This window comes from Vombatus ursinus, unplaced genomic scaffold (genome assembly GCF_900497805.2).
Source record: "Vombatus ursinus unplaced genomic scaffold, bare-nosed wombat genome assembly UNPS02014810.1, whole genome shotgun sequence".
Lineage (NCBI taxonomy): Eukaryota > Metazoa > Chordata > Mammalia > Diprotodontia > Vombatidae > Vombatus > Vombatus ursinus.
Genome location: NW_020954588.1, coordinates 45,052,341 through 45,071,401, shown reverse-complemented (window position 1 = coordinate 45,071,401; position 19,061 = coordinate 45,052,341). Strand labels below are relative to the sequence as shown.

At 42.5% G+C, this 19,061-nt stretch overlaps 1 protein-coding gene across 3 annotated transcripts in view; it reads left to right on the top strand.

Annotated features, from left to right (window-relative positions):
- Positions 1-507: 507 nt before the first annotated feature.
- MME (membrane metalloendopeptidase) overlaps positions 508-19,061 on the top strand; it is a 132,383-nt gene continuing 113,829 nt past the window's right edge. For 2 of the 3 annotated variants that reach the window (XM_027876124.1, XM_027876122.1), the window contains exons 1-3: positions 508-613; positions 7,054-7,223; positions 8,380-8,415. In XM_027876124.1, the coding sequence (XP_027731925.1) occupies positions 7,064-7,223; positions 8,380-8,415 (196 nt within the window). In that variant the 5' untranslated portion in view covers positions 508-613; positions 7,054-7,063. Of the gene's footprint in view, positions 614-968; positions 987-7,053; positions 7,224-8,379; positions 8,416-19,061 lie in introns of those variants that run through there. The other variant, XM_027876123.1, reaches the window with a different exon arrangement.

The following is a 19,061-nucleotide window of genomic DNA, read 5'->3' as shown; positions in this document are numbered from 1 at the left end:
TGGTCTCGAGGGGGGCGGGAGGGGACGGCAAGGCGGTTTAGAGAGTGGAGGAGGGCAAGAGTGGGGAGGAGGGGAAAGGTGCTGGGAGGGGATGCGGAGCTTGGCAGACCCGCGACCGGAGCTGGAGCGTAACTCGTGTGGCAGGAGCTGCTAGAAGAGCGGGGGCCAATCTCGGGGGATGGGTGTTCGGGGAATGCCCGGGCTCCTAGTGCCTGCGGGGTCGTAGCCCGAGCCGAGGAGGAGGAAGAGGAGGAAGAGGAGGAGGGCCCTGGTGTCCTCCCTTGGAGCGCTGCCTCTGCAGCTGCAAATCATCCCATCTTCTTCCTCCTCCTCCTCCTCCTCCTCCTCCCACCCCCTTTCCCCTCCCCCTCCTTGCCTTCCCCTTCTTCTACCCTCCTCGGTCCTCCTCCTCCTCCTCCTTTTCTGCCCCCGCCACCGCCGCCACCGCCGCCGCCTCCGGGGCTCGCTGGCGCTCGGCGCTTCCCCCCAGCTGCCCGCTGCTGCCAACGTGCGCGCGGCTTGGGGCTCCCGGGGCAGCCCTCGGTCTCCGCGATCTCATTGGTTGGGGATGTGTCTATTTACATCATCCACGAACTTCTCCCAGATCCGGCTGGTGAGTCCCGGGAGAGGGAGCCGGCCCCAGGGACTGGGAGGCTGGGGGGTGCCAGGGGAAGGCGCTGGCAGGAAGCGAGCCCCGGGGCTGCTGGTGGGAGAGAGCCTCTGGGGACGGGCAGTGAGCAGGCTAATGGGGGACCTGCGCTGGGGCTGCGGGACCAGGTGCAGGGCGGCAGAGCCCGAGAGAACGGAGACCGGGCAGCTGCAGCTGGACAGCGGGGCCCCGGACACCGGGAGAAACACTGGGAAAGGAAGGCAGAGGCTGGGGATTGGAGACCAGAAGGGGCGGGGGGTGGAACGGAACGGGCTGGGCAGCACGTGGGACCCTCAAGTAAGGAGTCGGATGAACAGGAGAAAGACCAGAGAGAGGGGTGCGTCTGGCTTTCCCGCTCACGAGTCCGTTGTGCTCGGTAACCTCTTTCTGCAAGTTCTGCTTGGTGGGTGGTGGCATCTTGGGGACCCAGTTACGCGGCCGAGCTGGGGCTTGGCCATGTCTCTGACATATTTCTGGAGGGACAAGATGGCTTTTGAAAGCTTGCTTCAGTCCTCACCGTGGTGTCCAAACCCTCTTCCCTAACCCTAACCCTAACCCTAACCCTAATTGTGCCTCAGAAAATGCCACCGTCGCTCCTCCTTCCGCTGCCCCGGAGCCGTGCCTCGTCTTTGCCTTTTCTCTTCATCTCCCTTTCAGCCTGGGTGAGCTCAGTCCTGATTGCACGATTGTCTCCAGCATCCGGGCGAGGCGCAGCCCGGTCGCTCCTTCCCAAGTCTATATAAAAGTTTGCGAAACCCCGCTGTGATTCGCAACCTAAATTGCGATAGAGATTCCACTTGGCAGTTACGAGAGAGGAGCAGCACGCCCTCAAGCCTTCTGTTGATAGAGCCCTGACACTGAGCACTCCCTGATCCAGCTCTTAATTAAAAAGGGTAATTTCCTTCAGCAGCAGAAAGTAGCCACCGGTTTGCAGCGTAAGCATTGCGGAGCTGTCTAATCAGCTCCGAGAGCAGTTACGGCCCATTGCCTTGTACTACTGGGACATGTTTTTCAGCGTCTGCTAAAGTTTCTAGATTTGGTGCGGTTTCATAGGCTCGTGCAGTAAGGCAGGCGATGCGGCTGAAACTTTGTAGCCAGCAACTGTTCCATCCCGATCCCAGTAGTGGGTCACTTACTAGCTACAGCCTGGGAAGATCAATTCCTGTAGTGAGCTGCTCACTGGCCTCACTTGAGGCCATAGCCTCAAGAATGGAATCTGTCTCGACCTCCCCCTGTGCCTCCATTTCCACACCTGTTAAAGTGGTATAGTAATACACATTGTAATTACATATCACAACCGCAGGGGCTGGAAGGAATAAGTTAATATGAGTGGAGTGCTTTGAAGACGAAAATTGCTAAGTACGTGTATTCTCTGAACTCACCGGTTTTCCTCGGGCTCGTCAATTTGTCCATCTGATAATAGGATTATACTCTCTTATCTGGAGGATTGCCTCTTTCTATCACTTTGATGTAGTAATTATATTGGGGCAAAAATAATCAGAATCGTCCCTTGATCTTAATTAGTCATTTCAATGAGTGGTCCAGGGCCGTAACTGGTAGGTCCTAAGTGGAAGATTGGAGACCCTGCTTGGGATTAATCCTTTTATTTGCCCCCCCCATCCCTCCTCCCCCGCCCCTTCACATACACTGTGTTGAAGAGGCTGCGTGGGGTAGTGGATGGAAAGATGAGCTTGGCTTCTGCAGTACCTGCCAATGCTCAAATTATCTGGATGACCTTGAGTAAGTCTCAATGCTCCGAGTAACTCTCAAAACTAAGAGGCTGATTTGGGACTGTTGCAAGGAATTTAACCATCCTCCCTACCCTCAAGAGTACAACTCCGTGTACTTTTTAGTCTCCAGTTTTCAAAAGCATAGCACTTCTAGTGGAAACACAGTGAGTCAATGATACAGGTGTATTTTTTCCTTAGCCTCATAGGAGGGAGGATCACCGGTAGTCCTGTTAACTGCATCTACTGAATTACTCTACCCACCCTCCCTTTTTGTCTCTTAAAAAGATCAGAGAAGGGGCAGCTTGCAACCACCTGGGTGACACACAGCCTACTCTAAGGATTAAAATTCAAACTCTCCCACCTCCACAAATACACACACACACAGACACACACAGACACACACACACACACACACACACACACACACACACACCCTTGTCTCCAAATTGCTTAAGAGAATTTAACTACATGGCAATTTGGGTAGTTACTTGGGTGCTAGAATTTCTAAGATTTTTCTTAGGTAATTTAAGTCCCTTAAAAGAATTGCTTTCAACAATCCCATAAGAAAAGTAGTGAGGCCTGCAAAGAAAAAGACAATTTGCAAAAGAATATAAAAGATGTTATTGACACTTAGAATTTCCTTTCCTTAAAGGAAATGTATCCTAAGGAGCACTTTTGATCAAGAAGGCAGCTGCTGCCACTCTAGGTCACTGTTAAGACTAACCATACCTACCTCCTTAGGATGGCTTTGTACGTTGGGAGCCAGATGGACAAGCCTCCACCCTGGAGGAACTGAGAGGGAAACAGTTAAAGGGAGGAAGGTGCCAGGCAGCGTAGTACTAGACAAGGAGTCGGTATTAACTTGCTAGATCTTTTGCAACTACTGTCTAAGCAAACATTTTGTTTAAACCTTTGGCTGTCTTGGTGAGGACTAAGTAAATTCAGCTCTAAGAAATTTAGCTGGGCAATTGTTATTTCAGTGAACAAAAAAAAAACATAAGGGAGAATTTGGAAAAAAACTTTTTACTGATTTTTCTGAGTGTGGAGAAAAAAAGTTCTGGATTTGAGTCAGGACTGCAGTTTCTATCCTGGCTCTGCCATGATTCTGTGTGACCTTGGGCAGGTTATGTCCACTTCTTTGGGTTTGAATCATTGGTGCTTGCTCATCTATAAAAGGAAGGGGCTAGTACTAGGTTGACCGCTGTGGTCCTTTATGGCACTAACTTTGTGATCCTTTGATAAATTATTGTGGCAGAAGTATCTGGGGGGAAATAAGTAAAGTAAGCATTTGGGGGAAATGTTGAGAATCCTCTCAAACCTCCTTAGGACTTAATGAGACCTTTGAATCTGGAGGTGAGCATCCCAGAGAAAATATTGCTGATTTTATCTAAGATCTAAGTCAGATTTATGCCTCTGTAGGAAGAACCAAATGGCTCATTCAGCTAATTAGCCCCCAGTGACGCCTTGTCCATTGTAAATGAAAATAATTCAAACTGTCTGGTTTGGTCTAAACTTCTGTAGTTAGATAATGGCCAGGGTACTAAATGAAATAAAAAAAAAACTTGAAAATAAAGCTGGAATCTATTTAAATTATTCTTGGGTTCTATTGTGACTGCAATTAAAATGTAAAGGGACTTTCACTAAGTCTTTTTTGAGGCTGCTTTTGTTGGTTTCCCAGCCCACTTAAGTTAAGATCAAATCTGCAGGGTTTAGATAAGCACCATGCTTCTCCAGTAATAGGAAATTGAGTGTGTTTGTGTGTGTGTGTGTGTGTGTGTGTGTGCGCGCGCGCGCGCTCGCGCGCGAGCACGTGTGTTTTAACTCTTTTCAAATAAGTAGTTAGGAGAACATTAGGACATCTAAAATACATTTTTTAATGCCTTCAAACAATCTAGATTTTTATATGACGTGTAACCTTATATAGTTATGTTCAATATTGCATTTCTAAAAGTATCAAAATACTTACAGAATAAAAGGGCTCCCTTCATTCTGGGAATGTCTGAGTGTGTTCTCCTGATTTGGGGGGGGGGTGTCATTTCTGCTCTGGATATCAATAAAGCAGATATCTTAATGCCTGGCAAAAAGAAAACAAGGCTTAGAGAGAACTGACTTTCCCTTTCTTTGCATCTCCAGAGCTTAACATAGAGCCTGGCATATGCCAGTATAGTAGGCACTTAATAAATGCTTTTTGATTGCCTGATTGGATTTGTTCTGTTTTGTTTTTCTTTAATAACACTAGACAATAGAAGTATATATTTGTGTATACACATATGGTTTAATTTAGGTTCTTTGGACCAACCCTGTGATTTCATTTGTAAAGGGCAGTTTTGGGTTTTTTTTAACCATATAATGGTTTTCAAAGTGCGGTTGGGGATGCTTGAGGACAGACCCTTTCAGGGATCCTGGGAAGTTGAAACAATTTTCAAGATAACACTGAGTTGTTTTCATTTCTAATATGGTAATATCAATAGATATAGTCCACATAAACAGAAGTTCTTAGGGGGAAGGGTCTTGAATAATTTTCAATGTATGAAGTGGTCCTGAAACCAAAAAGTTTGAGAACCACTGGCATGAGGGAACTTCTAGTGAAGAGATCCCTCTCTGGCACCTTTTCTCAAACCAGAGTTTGACAGAGTTGCCTAGCACACTCAGAGTTTGAGTAGTTGGTCACACCGCTCTTGGGAGTTAGAAGTGGGATTTGAACTCAGAGCTTCCCTAATATGAGAGATGCCACGCTATCTCTCATATATTAATGTTAGGGAAAGGGAGTAGACCTGTGGGATTTCATCGGTGCAGGGAATTCTCAGAGGAAGAAACTCCATCTCCCAATGTTGCTCAGATTTTCTGTAACTTTGAGTCTTAAACAATTGTCTGGGGACTTCAAGAGACTGACAGTTTATATCTGAGTTAGAGCTTGAACTTGAGTTTTCCTGGTTCCTCTAGCCACTATACTACACTGCCTTTCAATACGAATCATACTTAATAGGAATCATAATCAATATCAATCATATACACATTCATATGGGATAGTCTAGATCAGAGGTTCCCAAACTTCTTTGGCCTACTACCCCCTTTTCAAAAAAAAAAATATTTACTTAGCTCCCCACCCCAGAAATCTACTTTCTTTAACCCTTCAACTTTTTTTTTAATTTGCATCATTTCAAAAAATATAAAATGTTTTAAATGACACATCTAAAATTTAATAATTTATTGTGAACTTATGTTTTTTTCTCCTGCATGGAAATTTTGATGATGCAATATTTTGTCATTTAACTGTGTGGTATCGTATTGTAAGCAATTATATGCAAGGTATTCCTGTCGTTACGTGCAGGACTTCCTAGTAATGCTCCCCGTGCTTGCCTGCCAACACTTGCTTATTCAGACCTGCCGGTGGACTTGATCATTGATCAGTTACAGCTTACATTTTGCGTGTTTATTTGGAAAATAATGTAATCACTACAACTTTAACTGTTGCACCACAGATTTTTCCCAAAATTTTCTTATTTTCTTTCCTTACGCTTCCACCACCCCCTCATTTTTATTCAATGCTCCCAAGGCTACTACCAGAGGTTACTACCGCCCTCTGGATCATTCCAGCACCCCCCAGCAGGTGGTATTGCCCGCTTTGGGAATCTATGGAAGAGGAAAGACACATGTATGAAGACTTGTAAGGCAGCTAGGTGGCGCAATAGTGCATAGAGCACTGAGTGTGAAATCAGGAAGACTCCTCTTCAGGAGTTCCAGTTCAGCCTCAGACGTTTACTAGCTGTGTGACCCTGGGCAAGTCACTTCACCCTGGTTATCTCAGTTTCTCCTCTGTAAAAATGAGCTAGAGAAGGAAATGGCAAACCGCTTTATCTTTGCAAAAAACCAAAACAAAACAAATGGGGTCTCAAAGAGTCAGTCAACTGAAATGACTCAACAATAAAAATGATTACTTGTATACAACACACACACACACACACACACACACACAGAGGCATATATCCTGTCAAAAATTGAAGCTGTTGACTTTTGGCCCCCTGAGTAAATAAGTGACAGCTTTCATATGTATTCTCCAGGCGGGGCAGAGGTTCAGACCTGATGACCAGCACTGTCAGAATTGCTGAGCTAGAGGAAAGCTATTTTTAGAGATTAAGAAATCAGAAACTTCCCCAAAGGTGTTTGTGCATGTGCCTGGGGGTGTGTTTGTCCATTCGTTGGAGGAGATTATGTTTTGGAAACTCTAGTCGTTTCAGTCATTATCTTACTTAATCAAAACCTTGAGATATTTATTAGTCGTTGATTTCTGAGATTGTGAAGAGAGCCAGGAGATATAGAAGTAAACTTTGACAACAGTTCGGAGATCAAGAGGAGGGGTTAGGAGAGATCCTTAATGACTGTACAGAAATTATTTGCTTCTGAACTTCTGAGGAGCAGAACGCTAAGTGAGTATTTCTCTAAATCTAAGCCTCTTGGACTCTCTTTGGCCCTTCCATGGCATATCAAGATCCCATGAAACCTTGTGAGAGATAGATTCTGACCTCTGGGCTTCAAGCATGTTTATTTCAGGGCGAAGATTTTTAGTAACCCTTTGAACAAACCACTTTCTAACCCACTTTCATCATTCAACATGTATAAAGGTCAGGCATCTAATAACTACTGAGATGTGTGCCATTTTCTCTGTCTTTTCAGACCTTAGGTTATGGGCAGATCAGAAAGCCAGATGGATATAACTGAAATCAGCAGCCCCAAGCCGAAGGCAAAGCAGCGATGGACCTCCCTGGAGCTGAGTCTTTCCGTTCTTGTGCTTCTGCTCACCATCATAGCGGTCACGATGATAGTTCTTTATGCCACCCATGACGGTGAGTCGAGAGAGACCTCGTGGGTCTAAAGTGGAGAATGAAATCATTGCCATGCGCTGTAATAGCTAACCAGTACTAATGGACAGTGGTTGGTATATACACTGGGAGTTGGGGGTCATACAGACAGCTAATCACACACACACATACACACACACACACACACACACACCCCATATACAGATAGACATCTCTATAGATAGATCTTCCTATCTATATCTCTATCTCTATCTCTATCTAGCTATCTGTGTGACCTTGCATAGGTCACATCCCTTCTCCAGGTTGAATTTCCTTTACCTATGTAATGAAAAGGTTATACTATATAACATCTAAGTTCTTTTTCAGCTCTAACAGTCTCATGGGAAGAAAGAGTCAAAATTTTAGAAGGCACTTAGCATGAAATATGGAATACAAAATATGTCATACACTATATCTAGAAATCACCCAGGGCCCTAAAATAAGGTGTTCAAAGTTTGAGCTGAGCTTTCCATTACTTAGCCTACTTAGTTCATGTGCTTTTTTTGTCACAAGAGTCATGCAGTCATAGAATATTGGAGTTGGAATGGTCTCCCATACCTTGTATTTTATAAGTGAGGGAAATGAGGACAAGAAAAGGGAAACCAGTTTCCCCCAAGAATACAAAATGTGTGAGTAGCTGATCCAAGTGTAAATACTTTTATCTGAATTGAGAGTATAGGATTTCCTGGCAGAATGGAGTTAGGACCTTGCTGCTCTTGGCTCATTGACATTCGATAGGGCTTCCTTGGAGTTTAGGAGGCCTAATTTGGGGCTGAGGAGTTTTCATAGCAAGGATTAGTTCCTTAATGGGAAAAGTGATTAGTAGGCCTGAACAGCTGATTACTCCAATTTAAGAAATCCGGGAGCTTAGCAGATATGATTCTCTCCTTCTAATAGAAATCTCACTGTAAACATATACATTTGTCTTTATCATCTAAATGTAATGTATGTACTGTGCCTTTTTTATTGTATTGTTTCCCTCTGACTCATGGAGATACATAGTACTTGGACTTCTATTGTGTTTATTGTTAATGAACCATCCATTAAAATGACAATCTTAAATAGAACAAAAAATAGGGCAAAAGCTGCTGGTAAATACATATAGTATACTTTTATCTCTGCGCTCCCTTTTTTTTTTCAGATGGAATTTGCAAGTCATCAGATTGCATAAAAACAGGTAAGAGGATGAATTTGAAATAAAATGAATAATTATTTCCCTATTTATTTCTCTCCTTCCACCTCCTCCTTCCCCCCATTGTATTATCTAAATGCTATTATGTTTACTTTTGCATCAGCCTCATTTACAATCCAACTGCTTTATTGATCCATCTCTCAGGTTCATGTTCAAGGAAAGTCATATATTGAAATTGATTAAACACTTTGGTTTAGTCTCAAGAAAAGCCTCCTCTTTTTGAAACAAAAAGTTCACTCTAGTTAAAAATTAACTCTAAATCCACTTACATTCCAATGTGGGGAACAAAAAGATTTTCTCCACGTGAAGTACTTGAAGCGGCATTCCATTTTGTTTCTGTGCGTGTGACACATCCAAAGCCCAGATGCTGTTAATGTCCTAGTGAGGAAGTGCCTTTAAGAAATTAATCAATTGGGATTCTGCTTAGGTGACTGTTTTTAAGGCTGTTGGCTTACTTGTGTAATTAAGAGATTCTTCCTTGATAATGGGATCAAGATATATTGATGAAAGCTCTCTATGGTTCTCAAGCACACTTTGTTTGAATGTCCCAAGTTTTAGATTTGGTACTAAGAGTCAGCTTCATCCCGTATTGTTATATGACCACAGCACTAATAAAGAAGGAAAGCCATAGCTGGCCAAATGATTCATCGTGAGAAATCTGCTGATTGTTTTTCACTCATCTTAAACATTGGCTGTTGGTTTTTAAGCATATGTGTGTACAAGAGAGCCAAGTTAACTTCAGTCAATGAAACAACAGAAACCTTAGTAAAGAGAAGGGTGACTTATCATGGCCAATACTTCTGGCCAGGACGCATCCATTTTTGACCATGCGTGGTCCAGCCAATGTGTGTGGGGAGGAAGGGAAGGAGAAAGCAATAGGTCTGTGTATTTCTTAGGTGTTCAAGTATAATGGACAACACTGTCCCTTCAGCTCTTTCTGAAAAAAAGAACACAGCAGTAGTATTCTAGAAAGCTGTTTTCCCACCAGACTGTGAGGACACTTCACTAGATTCACCAGAAGCCTATGTTGAAACACTTTGTGTTTCCCCATTACCATGCTCCGTCATAGAACAAAGGTGGGGTGGGGGAGGGGTGCTGACTTTGCTAGCTGAAGGAAAACAGAAGACTCATGTGTATGGATGTGCATGTACATTCGTATGTATGTAATGTGGTTTGAGATGGGATGTGTGGTTTATCAATTGACTGATACTATTTTGGGATTTGCTTTGGACTCAATCCTCTCAATCACAGTAAGGGAAAGAAAAGCACAAGAATGTATGGTCCCTGAACTCAAGAAGCTTAGAGTTTAGTGGTGGAGACAGACCCAACACCCTAAGAAAATATCAAACTGCCTGTCATAGTAGCTTTGGCACTGGTTTTGGAGGCAGGAGGACCTGAATTCAAATCATGTCTCAGATATTTACTACTTTTGTAACCTCGCTTATCACTTCCTTGATAGAATGTAAGCACCTTGAGGACAAGGACTGTTTTCCTTTTTTTGTTATGGTTTGCCAAGTTTCTGGTATGGTACCACATGGTAAGTGCTTAATAAATACTTAATGATTGATGAAGTAAAATTAAGACCAAAGGGTCAGGAAAGCTTTGCTACAACTTGAACTTGATCTTTGAGGAAAAAGTCAGTAGAATTTGGAGACTTGGATGGAAACATTCCACGAGAGGGAAACTGCCTGAATAAGGCAGAGGTGTGTACTGGGGAGTAGAGCTGAGTGGAAGCAGCCAAGTTATGGACAGTGTCCCTAGTTCAGAATAGGAGGACATAGATAACAGAGTCACTGAAGGTTCTTAGGAGATCAACGGCATGTTGAAAGTTCGTGGCATGTTCATCTGGGAGAGGTGTGGAGTGAAGGAGGGAAGGATGAAGGTAGGGAAGAGGGTGAAGGGAAAGATTAGGAGTCCAGGAAGCCAGAGAGGGAGATGTTACACTAATAACCTGGGTGTGAGTGATAAGAGCCTGGATAAGGAGGGTGGAATGGGAACAGAGGTGAAGGAGCAGATATCAAAGACATTCCAAAAGACCTAATGAATTACTGAATGTGGAGGATAAGAAAAAGGGTAGATCCTACCTAATTTCAAGGTTTGTGACCTGCCTGAGCTCAGGGCAGGGTGGCCAAAGACAATGGGAATAAAGGAGATAGGAGAAGGAACCAGTTTGGGAGAGAGAAGCTTCCTAACCAGGAGAGCAGCCCCCCTGGATTGGGGGCTCTCCTCAGGGGCTGGTTCCCTTCACTGGATGCAGTGGCTGAAGGATCATTTACTTTTCAGGTTTTAGTCTAGAGGCCAGAGGTCCTTACCCATTTTTGTGTAACCAACCCCTTGGTGTTGAAATGCATAGAATAAAATGTGTCATCAACACAGAAGTAATGTCTGAAGCAGTAAAAGTGATGGCTCTCTCCTAAGCAAAGGGAAATGGAAGGAGAACTTGCAGAAATCTCACCAGAATTGGAGGGAACCAGAGGAGGAAAGAAAATTATCCATCAACAGAGCAGAAGGTATGTATAATAGGTCCCAGAAGACAAGGAAGGAGGATGTTTCTAAGAGAGAGTGTTTGATAGTGCAAAGAGGTCAAGAAAAACGAGCACCAGGGAAGACTGCTGCGTGTGCTGGTTTGTTGTTGCTACTGGCTTCTTAAATTAGGGTAAAAAGCCATCTGAAAGAAAATGGAAAGGAGTCAGAGGGGTTGATCACACCAGAGAGAGAAAGTGTGTGTGGGAATAAGGTAAGAGGTATCATGTTGTTCATTTATTTCAGTCGTGTCCAACTCTTCATGACCCCATTTGGGGTTTTCTTGGCAGAGATATTGGTAGTGGTTTGCCATTTCTTTCCCCAGCTCATTTTCAGATGAGGAAACTGAGGCAACCAGGGTTACACGACCTGCCCAGGGTCACACAGCTAGTGTCTGAGGCCAGATTTGAACTCAAGAAGATGAGTCTTCCTGGCCTGGCATTCTATCCACTGTGTATCTAGCTGCCCTAGAGGCATCATAGTACAATTGAAATGATGTTTAGATTCAAAAGTGATTGGGTAAGTTTTTTAGTGTCTCTGGATCTCAGGCTGCTCTTCTGTAAAATGAGAGTGTTGGAGTCATGGCCTTTGAGGACTCGTCCAGCTCTGTCTCCAATCACATGGTCTCTCAAGAACGGCCAGATGGCTGGACCATGGATAATTGAGAATGAACTTGACATTCGCAGTCATGCACGTCACTTGAAGAGTGGCACTGGGTAGGTGTCACCTAAGCAACCTGCCATCCCAGCCCCCCAGGCTCTGCTCCCCAGAAACACTGCTGGCAGATGCTGTTTCTTGATGACCCTATATTCCTCCATTGCAGGGGCTCCTTTCATTTTGAGAATGAATAGGTCAAAAAACAAACCAAAACAAACAAGCAAACCCTTGCATTACTAATGGCTGTTACGGAGGCTGATGGAAAGATAAGGCAACTTAGCCAGGTCTACACTGTGATAGAGCTAAGTATGAATGATGGCAGGCTGTAGGCTCTAGGGCTTGACTGACCCATCTTCCCAGGGCCAATAGACTCCTTTCGTTTTTGACAGTTAGTGCTGGGAAGAGATGTAGCAGCTTTTGAGAGATGCAATTAGGCACAATGCAGGTTTCCGGGGAAGCCCTGCAATCAGAAGGGTTTGCCTAACCCTGGGAGAAGTTTGCTTGAACCCAACAGGCATAAACCACTACAAGACTCCCCTTGGGATATTTCATTTTTAAAAATCACTGGCAAAGGTACCAGCTCATTAAGATATCTTTATTCTAAATCCCTTATCCCCTCCTATATTTGACTCACCCTATTCTTTTCTTCATGGCCTAGAAGGCATTTTGAAATGGAAAATTCTCCAGAATGGGGCCTTGACAGAAAAAAAGTAGAGCTTCTTTCTCTTCCAAATATCCCTGCTAAAAATCCATCTATTTCCTCCCCATGTCCCTAATGTGTCATCAGTGTGCCAGTTGTGAGACTATTAGAAAACCTTTGCATTAAATGTTACTGGCCTTCCTGGGAAAATTGAGTAGATAAGGATATATCAAAGCTCCTCTTCAGTCCAGAAAAATCTAATTTTCTGCCACAGAGAAAAGAGAACTATTTTTGAAGACTGCTAAATATTATTACCTGCTGCGTAAATTAAGAGAACTCAAAGGAAATCCTGAAAAGAAGAAGCCATTAGAAGAGGAAGAAAACTGCCAGGAACGCTTTAGAACCCCTTAAGAGACCCAGGAGACTTAAAACTCATATAAAGAAATCTTTGAAGAGTGAAAAAGGAGACAGTGACACCCGTGCCGACAAACTCATAAGAGAAAATGGCTTACAAATGACTCTGGATCTTAGTGTGGAAGAATAGGTGAGACAGGAATGCTTGCCTCTTGGGTCCCGTAAAGTCAGAGAATAGAGGAAAGAGCACCATGAAGAGAAAAGAAAATATTGCTAAAGGTGGAAGCCGTGGGGCCCAGTGGAGAAAAGATCACTGGTTCTGGAGTCAGAAGGGCCTGCTGAGATTAACGTTTCACCCCTGATCCTTAACTACTGCTGCAACACTGGGCCTCAGTTTCCTTCTGTAAAATGAGTGGGTTGGGTCATATGGCTTCTGAGGTCTCTTCCAGCGCCAGTTCCATAATTTACAACCCATTCATAGAAAGAATTCTGGAGTCAGAAGATTTGAATAAGAACAATTGTGCTGGTACTTACTGTCTGTGTGACTTTGAGCAAGTCACAACCTTTCTGGGCCTCAGTTTCCTCATCTGTAAAATGAGGATGAAATTCACAGCTTTAGATCGATGATCTTATGGTTTTATATATACTTCTTGAAATGTTTAGCTATCTTAGACCTGTGAATTTATTCATCCAGGGAACTTCCATTGAGAAAAATCTCTCTCTCTACCAGTAGATTGGCAACTGACAGTCCTCAAGAGATTCTTGGAGCACTGAATGATTGGTTGCCTGGCTTGCCTAGGGTCTACCAGCCAAAATATGTAACAGACCAGTGGAGAACTTGCTGAGTCTGTTCCCTGGAGATTAATTTGCATATGGGTTCCTCTAAATGGCTGTTGAGGTCCATTCCAAATCTCAAATTCTGTGAAATAGAATTCTCACATGCAGCTAGGACATTGTGGCCAAAACTCCCATGGACTTGGAGTCAGGAAGAAATGAATTCAAATTCTGCTGGAGGTATTTAGCTGAATGACCCTCAGCAAGGCACTTACCCTCTCTCATCCTTAGTTTGCCCCATCTATAAAATGGGAATAAAAATAGCACCTCCCTCCTAGGGTTCTTGGAAACCCTGGGAAGATGAGACGAGATGACAGGTAAAGTGCTTTATGAACCTCAAAGCTCAACACAAATTCTAGTTATTATTAGTAGCTTGTTTTCGTTTCATCTGAGCTATTTCATGCTAAATCCTGAAATTTGTGTCTATTGTATGATACCATTAGACCCTTAGACTCAAGCCAGTTAATCAGTCATTTGATTCAAAATTCCTTTGGGAGGGATGTCCAAGCCTTTGGCCCAACCATGGGTTTTTTTGTTTTGTTTTGTTTTTAAGGAGGCCTTTGAACATTTCTATTTTAATTATTTTTTGAGGCAATTGGGGTTAAGTGACTTGCCCAAGGTCACACAGCTACTAAGTATAAGTGTCTGAGGCCAGATTCGAACTCAGGTTCTCCTGACTCCAGGACCCATGCTGTATGCAGTGTACCACCTAGCTGCCCCTGAATATTTCTAAAAAGAAAGAATGATCCTTGAGATGCTACTGTGTCATGTCTAGATGAAGTATTTCATGGGACTTCAAAAGGCAGAGTACCATTCCTAAATGAAGAAGACGGACACCTAGAGGTTTAATTGGGGGGGGGGCGGAGCTTCTGCCTTATAATCTTCTCTCGGTATATATTTGAAGAAGATTTATTATTGTGTAATTAAGTTTGAAACAAAAGCCTCTAGGCAACATGCTTAGCCAACTTCTTAGTGAGAGGACCATGGAGATGCAACTTGGTTAACTTCAACCTAGCATGTGGCCCATGGCTTTGGATGACTCTTTCTCAAGACAAATAATGTAGCAGTACCCTAAGACTGCTTCAACTCAAGTGAGAACCATTCACCCCAAGCCTGCTTTCTCAGGAGGGGGACAACATGGATACCAATCAGGAGACTTGGACAACTCTCTCCCAAGAGACCTATCTGAAACTAAATGGCAGTAGGGTGCCGTTGTTTTGCTAGTATGTCTATGTCGGTTTTAAGGACTGAAAGAAATAAGCAAGAATGGTAAGCTGGGGACAGGTTGTGAAGAGCAAGGTATGCCATTCTAGAGATGATAACTCAGATGATGGAGGCTACCAGTCTTAGGAAAAAAAGATAGAATATTATTCAAAATGAATAGCCAAATAAAAAAAGAAAACTAAAAATGATAAGACTGTCAAAGACAAGACTTCATGCTCTGATGTCTTGAGTTTACAAGTACTTTTCAAAAATGTTCCTAGTAGCAGGTGGAAGGAGACAGACCAGTTTAGTTTTGGAGGTTGTTGCATTTTTTTTAATCCTCTTCTCAGACAGATTAAGAACAAAAACAAGTGACCTACTGGTCAAACTGCCCACAAATCCAACTATTTCACACCTTGCCAAAGCACATTGACCCAAAATTATTTTATATTGTTACTGCAGCAATTAAAAATAAATCTACTGACTTAGGTTTTCATGACCCTGAACCATTAGAGGTGATTTTTGAGGTGCTAAAAAATTTCCCCATAGCTTCCCCCCCACTTTCACAATTGGAAAAATGATTGGTCTTAATAGTTTTTCAGGAACTGGACAGGAATTAAGGCCAATCAACTGGAAATTTAACATTGCTCAGGTTTTAAGGTTTAGAGTAGACATTTTCTCATCTGTGTGGCCTGATTTTCCCCTTCCAACAGAGATGGGTGGCATGGTGATTGTCAGATATACCCAATCCTAATTCAGAGCCCTGAAACAGAGCCAAATTCCCATGTCTCCCAGCAAGGAATAGCTGTGTGCTCCTGGGAGTTGGGAGGTTATTAAGTCAAAAGCATTGTTTCAAAGAGATACAAGATTTATCATGTGGGTCTAGCATATGCCCAGATGAGTAAAGATCTATTTATATGGTTTGACTTTTGCATCGCTGCATGAATGAATTATTACAGAGAAGCCAAAACATAACTGGAACATAATCATGACATTTTCTAAAATTTATATAGTGCTTGTTTTCCAATAGTTTTCCTATTCATTAGCTTATTACCATATATAGTACTTTGCTTTTTCTTACATTGTACCCCATTTGAAACATGGAATGTTATCCTCATTTTATAGGGTAGGAAATAAAGGCACCGAGGACTAATAGACAGAGTGCGGGGTTGGCCATCAGGAAGACCTGGCTTCATATCTTACCCCCTGATTCCAAATGCTGCCACTGATCCTTCCTAACTTCAGGAAGTGACTTAATGTCCATGCCCTTCAGGCAAGACCCTAGGATTTATTGACTAAGGAACAATGGAAAAAGTACTTGCGCTAGATTCAAGACCTGGGTTTGAAACCTATTGTCTTGAAACCTTTGCCTCAGTTTCCTGATCCAGTAAAATGGGAATGGGGCTTAGGTGACTTCCAAGATCTCTTCCAGTTTTAAATATTATCATCTGTATAGGAAATACAAGAAATAGAAGGATTGCAGCTTACAACTGCCCCTAGTTGGGGGCTCTCCCTTGCTGAGGAAAGGACGGAACCTTTGCATATTTCCTTATATTTGAGAAAAGGGACACAGAGCAATCAGGTGCTATTAAGCAATCCACAGCATGCTGAATTGAGCACCCGGAAATCCCAAGTTCAGTTGAAACACCTCCAAGCAGACTCCCATTTGCCCTCAAACTTGTCAATTTTTGAGACTTGCCCAGACTGGAAGTGCAGTGGCCAGTGATGAGTCCAACCTCCTTGTTGATCTGCATGAAGGCTTTGACCTTCTCTTACCCAGACTAGGTTATCACTCCTTAGGCAGCCTGGTATCATCTCCCCCTTGCCCTGACCACATGCCCTCCCCTGGACTTCCAGGGGCTCATCATATTGGTTCTGGACTTAGTGTAGACATCCACTTAGCCTTAGCCCTCCTGCAGCTCAGAATGCCCTTAATTCAAGCAATCCACCAGCCTGTGTCCCTGAGTAGCCAGGATACAGGCATGCGCCATCCTGCCCACCTTCTGCTTTGATCAAATGTGCTCTTGACAATCCAGTGGCAGCCAAAGGTGACTACAGTTACAACACTGTCTCCAAGACCATTTTCTGCTCAGTAATCTCCCTTTGCCCTTGGCAACAATTTCTGTATGTTGAGAAATCCAGTAGCTTAATTTGCCTGTTGTTCATAAGTCAATATAATCATAATGCCTTCTCTCTAATCAGTTACTGCCCACAAAGATAAACAAGCAAATAAGTGGTTTGAGTGACCCAACTTTCCTTTCCACCAGAGAAAGTTCCTCTCTAGAAAATACTGGGGACTTCATGTCCTAAGTTAACAACTGGCAGGCTTTTGACAGGTATCATAAAAAAAAAAAAAGTCATAAAATCAGAGCTCTGCTTGGTAGCTCTATACTTATCCCTAAATGGACATTTTTCTCCAAGCCAAGCCCATATGCCATAAGTCATGCAGCACTCGATGGATTCTTAGAGACTCATGGCCAGGTCCAACCTAACGCTCAGGACCCCAGTGAGTTCTGTGGTTACAGGACAGAGTTGGAAGAGAAAAAATGAGCCAATGACTAGCCCCAGGCTAGGCAGTGGAAGGCCTCCACAGAGAGGCCCTGTGGTATGGTGGAGTCCGAGGATCCAAGGGTCACTTTAGGTCAGAGATAGAACTTCTCTGAGCATCTCCTTCTAATCTGTAAAATGAAGGGGTCATCTCCATTTTTGTACAGAATCACAGATCTAGAGTTGAAAAGGACCACGGGCAACATCACATTGGACCCTTCCTTTTTGGAGATGAAGAAATGGAGACACAGGGAGGGAAGTGACTTGCCCAGGGTCACCCAAGGAGTGCCAAAAGCAGGATTTGAACCGAGATCCTTTAACTTCAAGGTCTTTTTTTTTTTAACTCTTCACCTGTGATTCTAAGAAATGCAATGAGGATACTTTATTTTAGGAATGAAAATGAAATAAACTAGTAATGCCTGAATCCGTATCAGGCAAGAAGAAACATACCTAGAGTATGCAGTGTTATGACATCAGAAGCTGAGCATTTCTTAATAGGCTGAATCTGGTATCTGTGATACTCATCTCAGTGAAAAATTGAAGGAATTACTTGCCTACTTAAGCAGAGGTGGTGTGACTAGTACTTAGAGAATGACTAGGTTTATGTCTGTGAATAATAGTGTTTAATATATTAATAATTAATATTAACATAATAAACTAATAAAACTTTAATATTGAATATAAATATTACTATTTAATACATTAGTAATATATATACTATATATCATATATAGTATATAGCCTATTAGTAACATATAATATACTAATACTAAAGTGAAGTATATATAATATACTAATGTTAGTAGTACATATAATAGTAATTGGTAGCATATAATGTACTAATACTAAATAATGTATATAATATAGTAGTGTATATAATATTGTAGTGTATATAATATACTGTTATCAATATATAATAGTAATAATACTATTATTAACCCAAATAATAACTCATTTGTATGGCATCTTTAAGTTTGTGCTAGCTCACCTTTATGTAATATCTGAAGGCTTATAAAGCACTTTTACATATATCTTCTCATTTGAGTTACTATAGTACCTACAGCTGTATTTTGCTTCCATTTTACAGATAAGGAAAAGTCAAGTCAGCAAGCTTTTATTAAACATTTTGTTTCAGGCACTGTACTGGAGATGCAAAGAAAGACAAAAATGCATCCCTTGCCCTTATGAGGCTTACATTCTGATGGGCAAGAAAGCATATAAGCAACTAGGTACATACAAGATATAGACAGAATAAATGGGAGATTCTGAGTAGCAAAGGCATTAGAATACAGTGTCCTAGAGGAGTCAGATACCTTCCCTATTATTGTAAAGAAATATATTATCAGAGCCCAGGTTTTATCTCAATCCAGGACTTGTCCTTGTTCTCATGTATCAATCATTTGGTTGAAACTTAGATCAAGAATGAAATCATTGAAGAAGATAATAAAATCACTTTTCTTTGACTATCCAAATAACTAACACAAAAATTATCTTTGTCTTGGATTAATTCTCAGCTCTTTTGCCCTCCCCTCCATACACAATAGTGTGTACAGTAAGCTCGACTAGCAGGAAAAAATCTGGGTTCTATGTACTACTGGACATTGGTGGTGATCCAGCCTGATGCCCTTATTTTACAGATGCATCAACTGATGTCCTTAATTTACTCATGCAAAGTCATGCAGGGGGCAGGCAAAATGTCCGTGAATATAGGTATGTGTAAAACACTTATGAAGTAGATAAAATGTAACTTTTTAGGAGTGATCCTCAAGGTGAGGTCTTGAGACTCCTGAGGGGCAGTGGGACCCTTTTTCTGGAGTGTCCACAAGGTCAAACTATTCTCATATTAATACCAAGGTGTTTTTCATTTCTAATA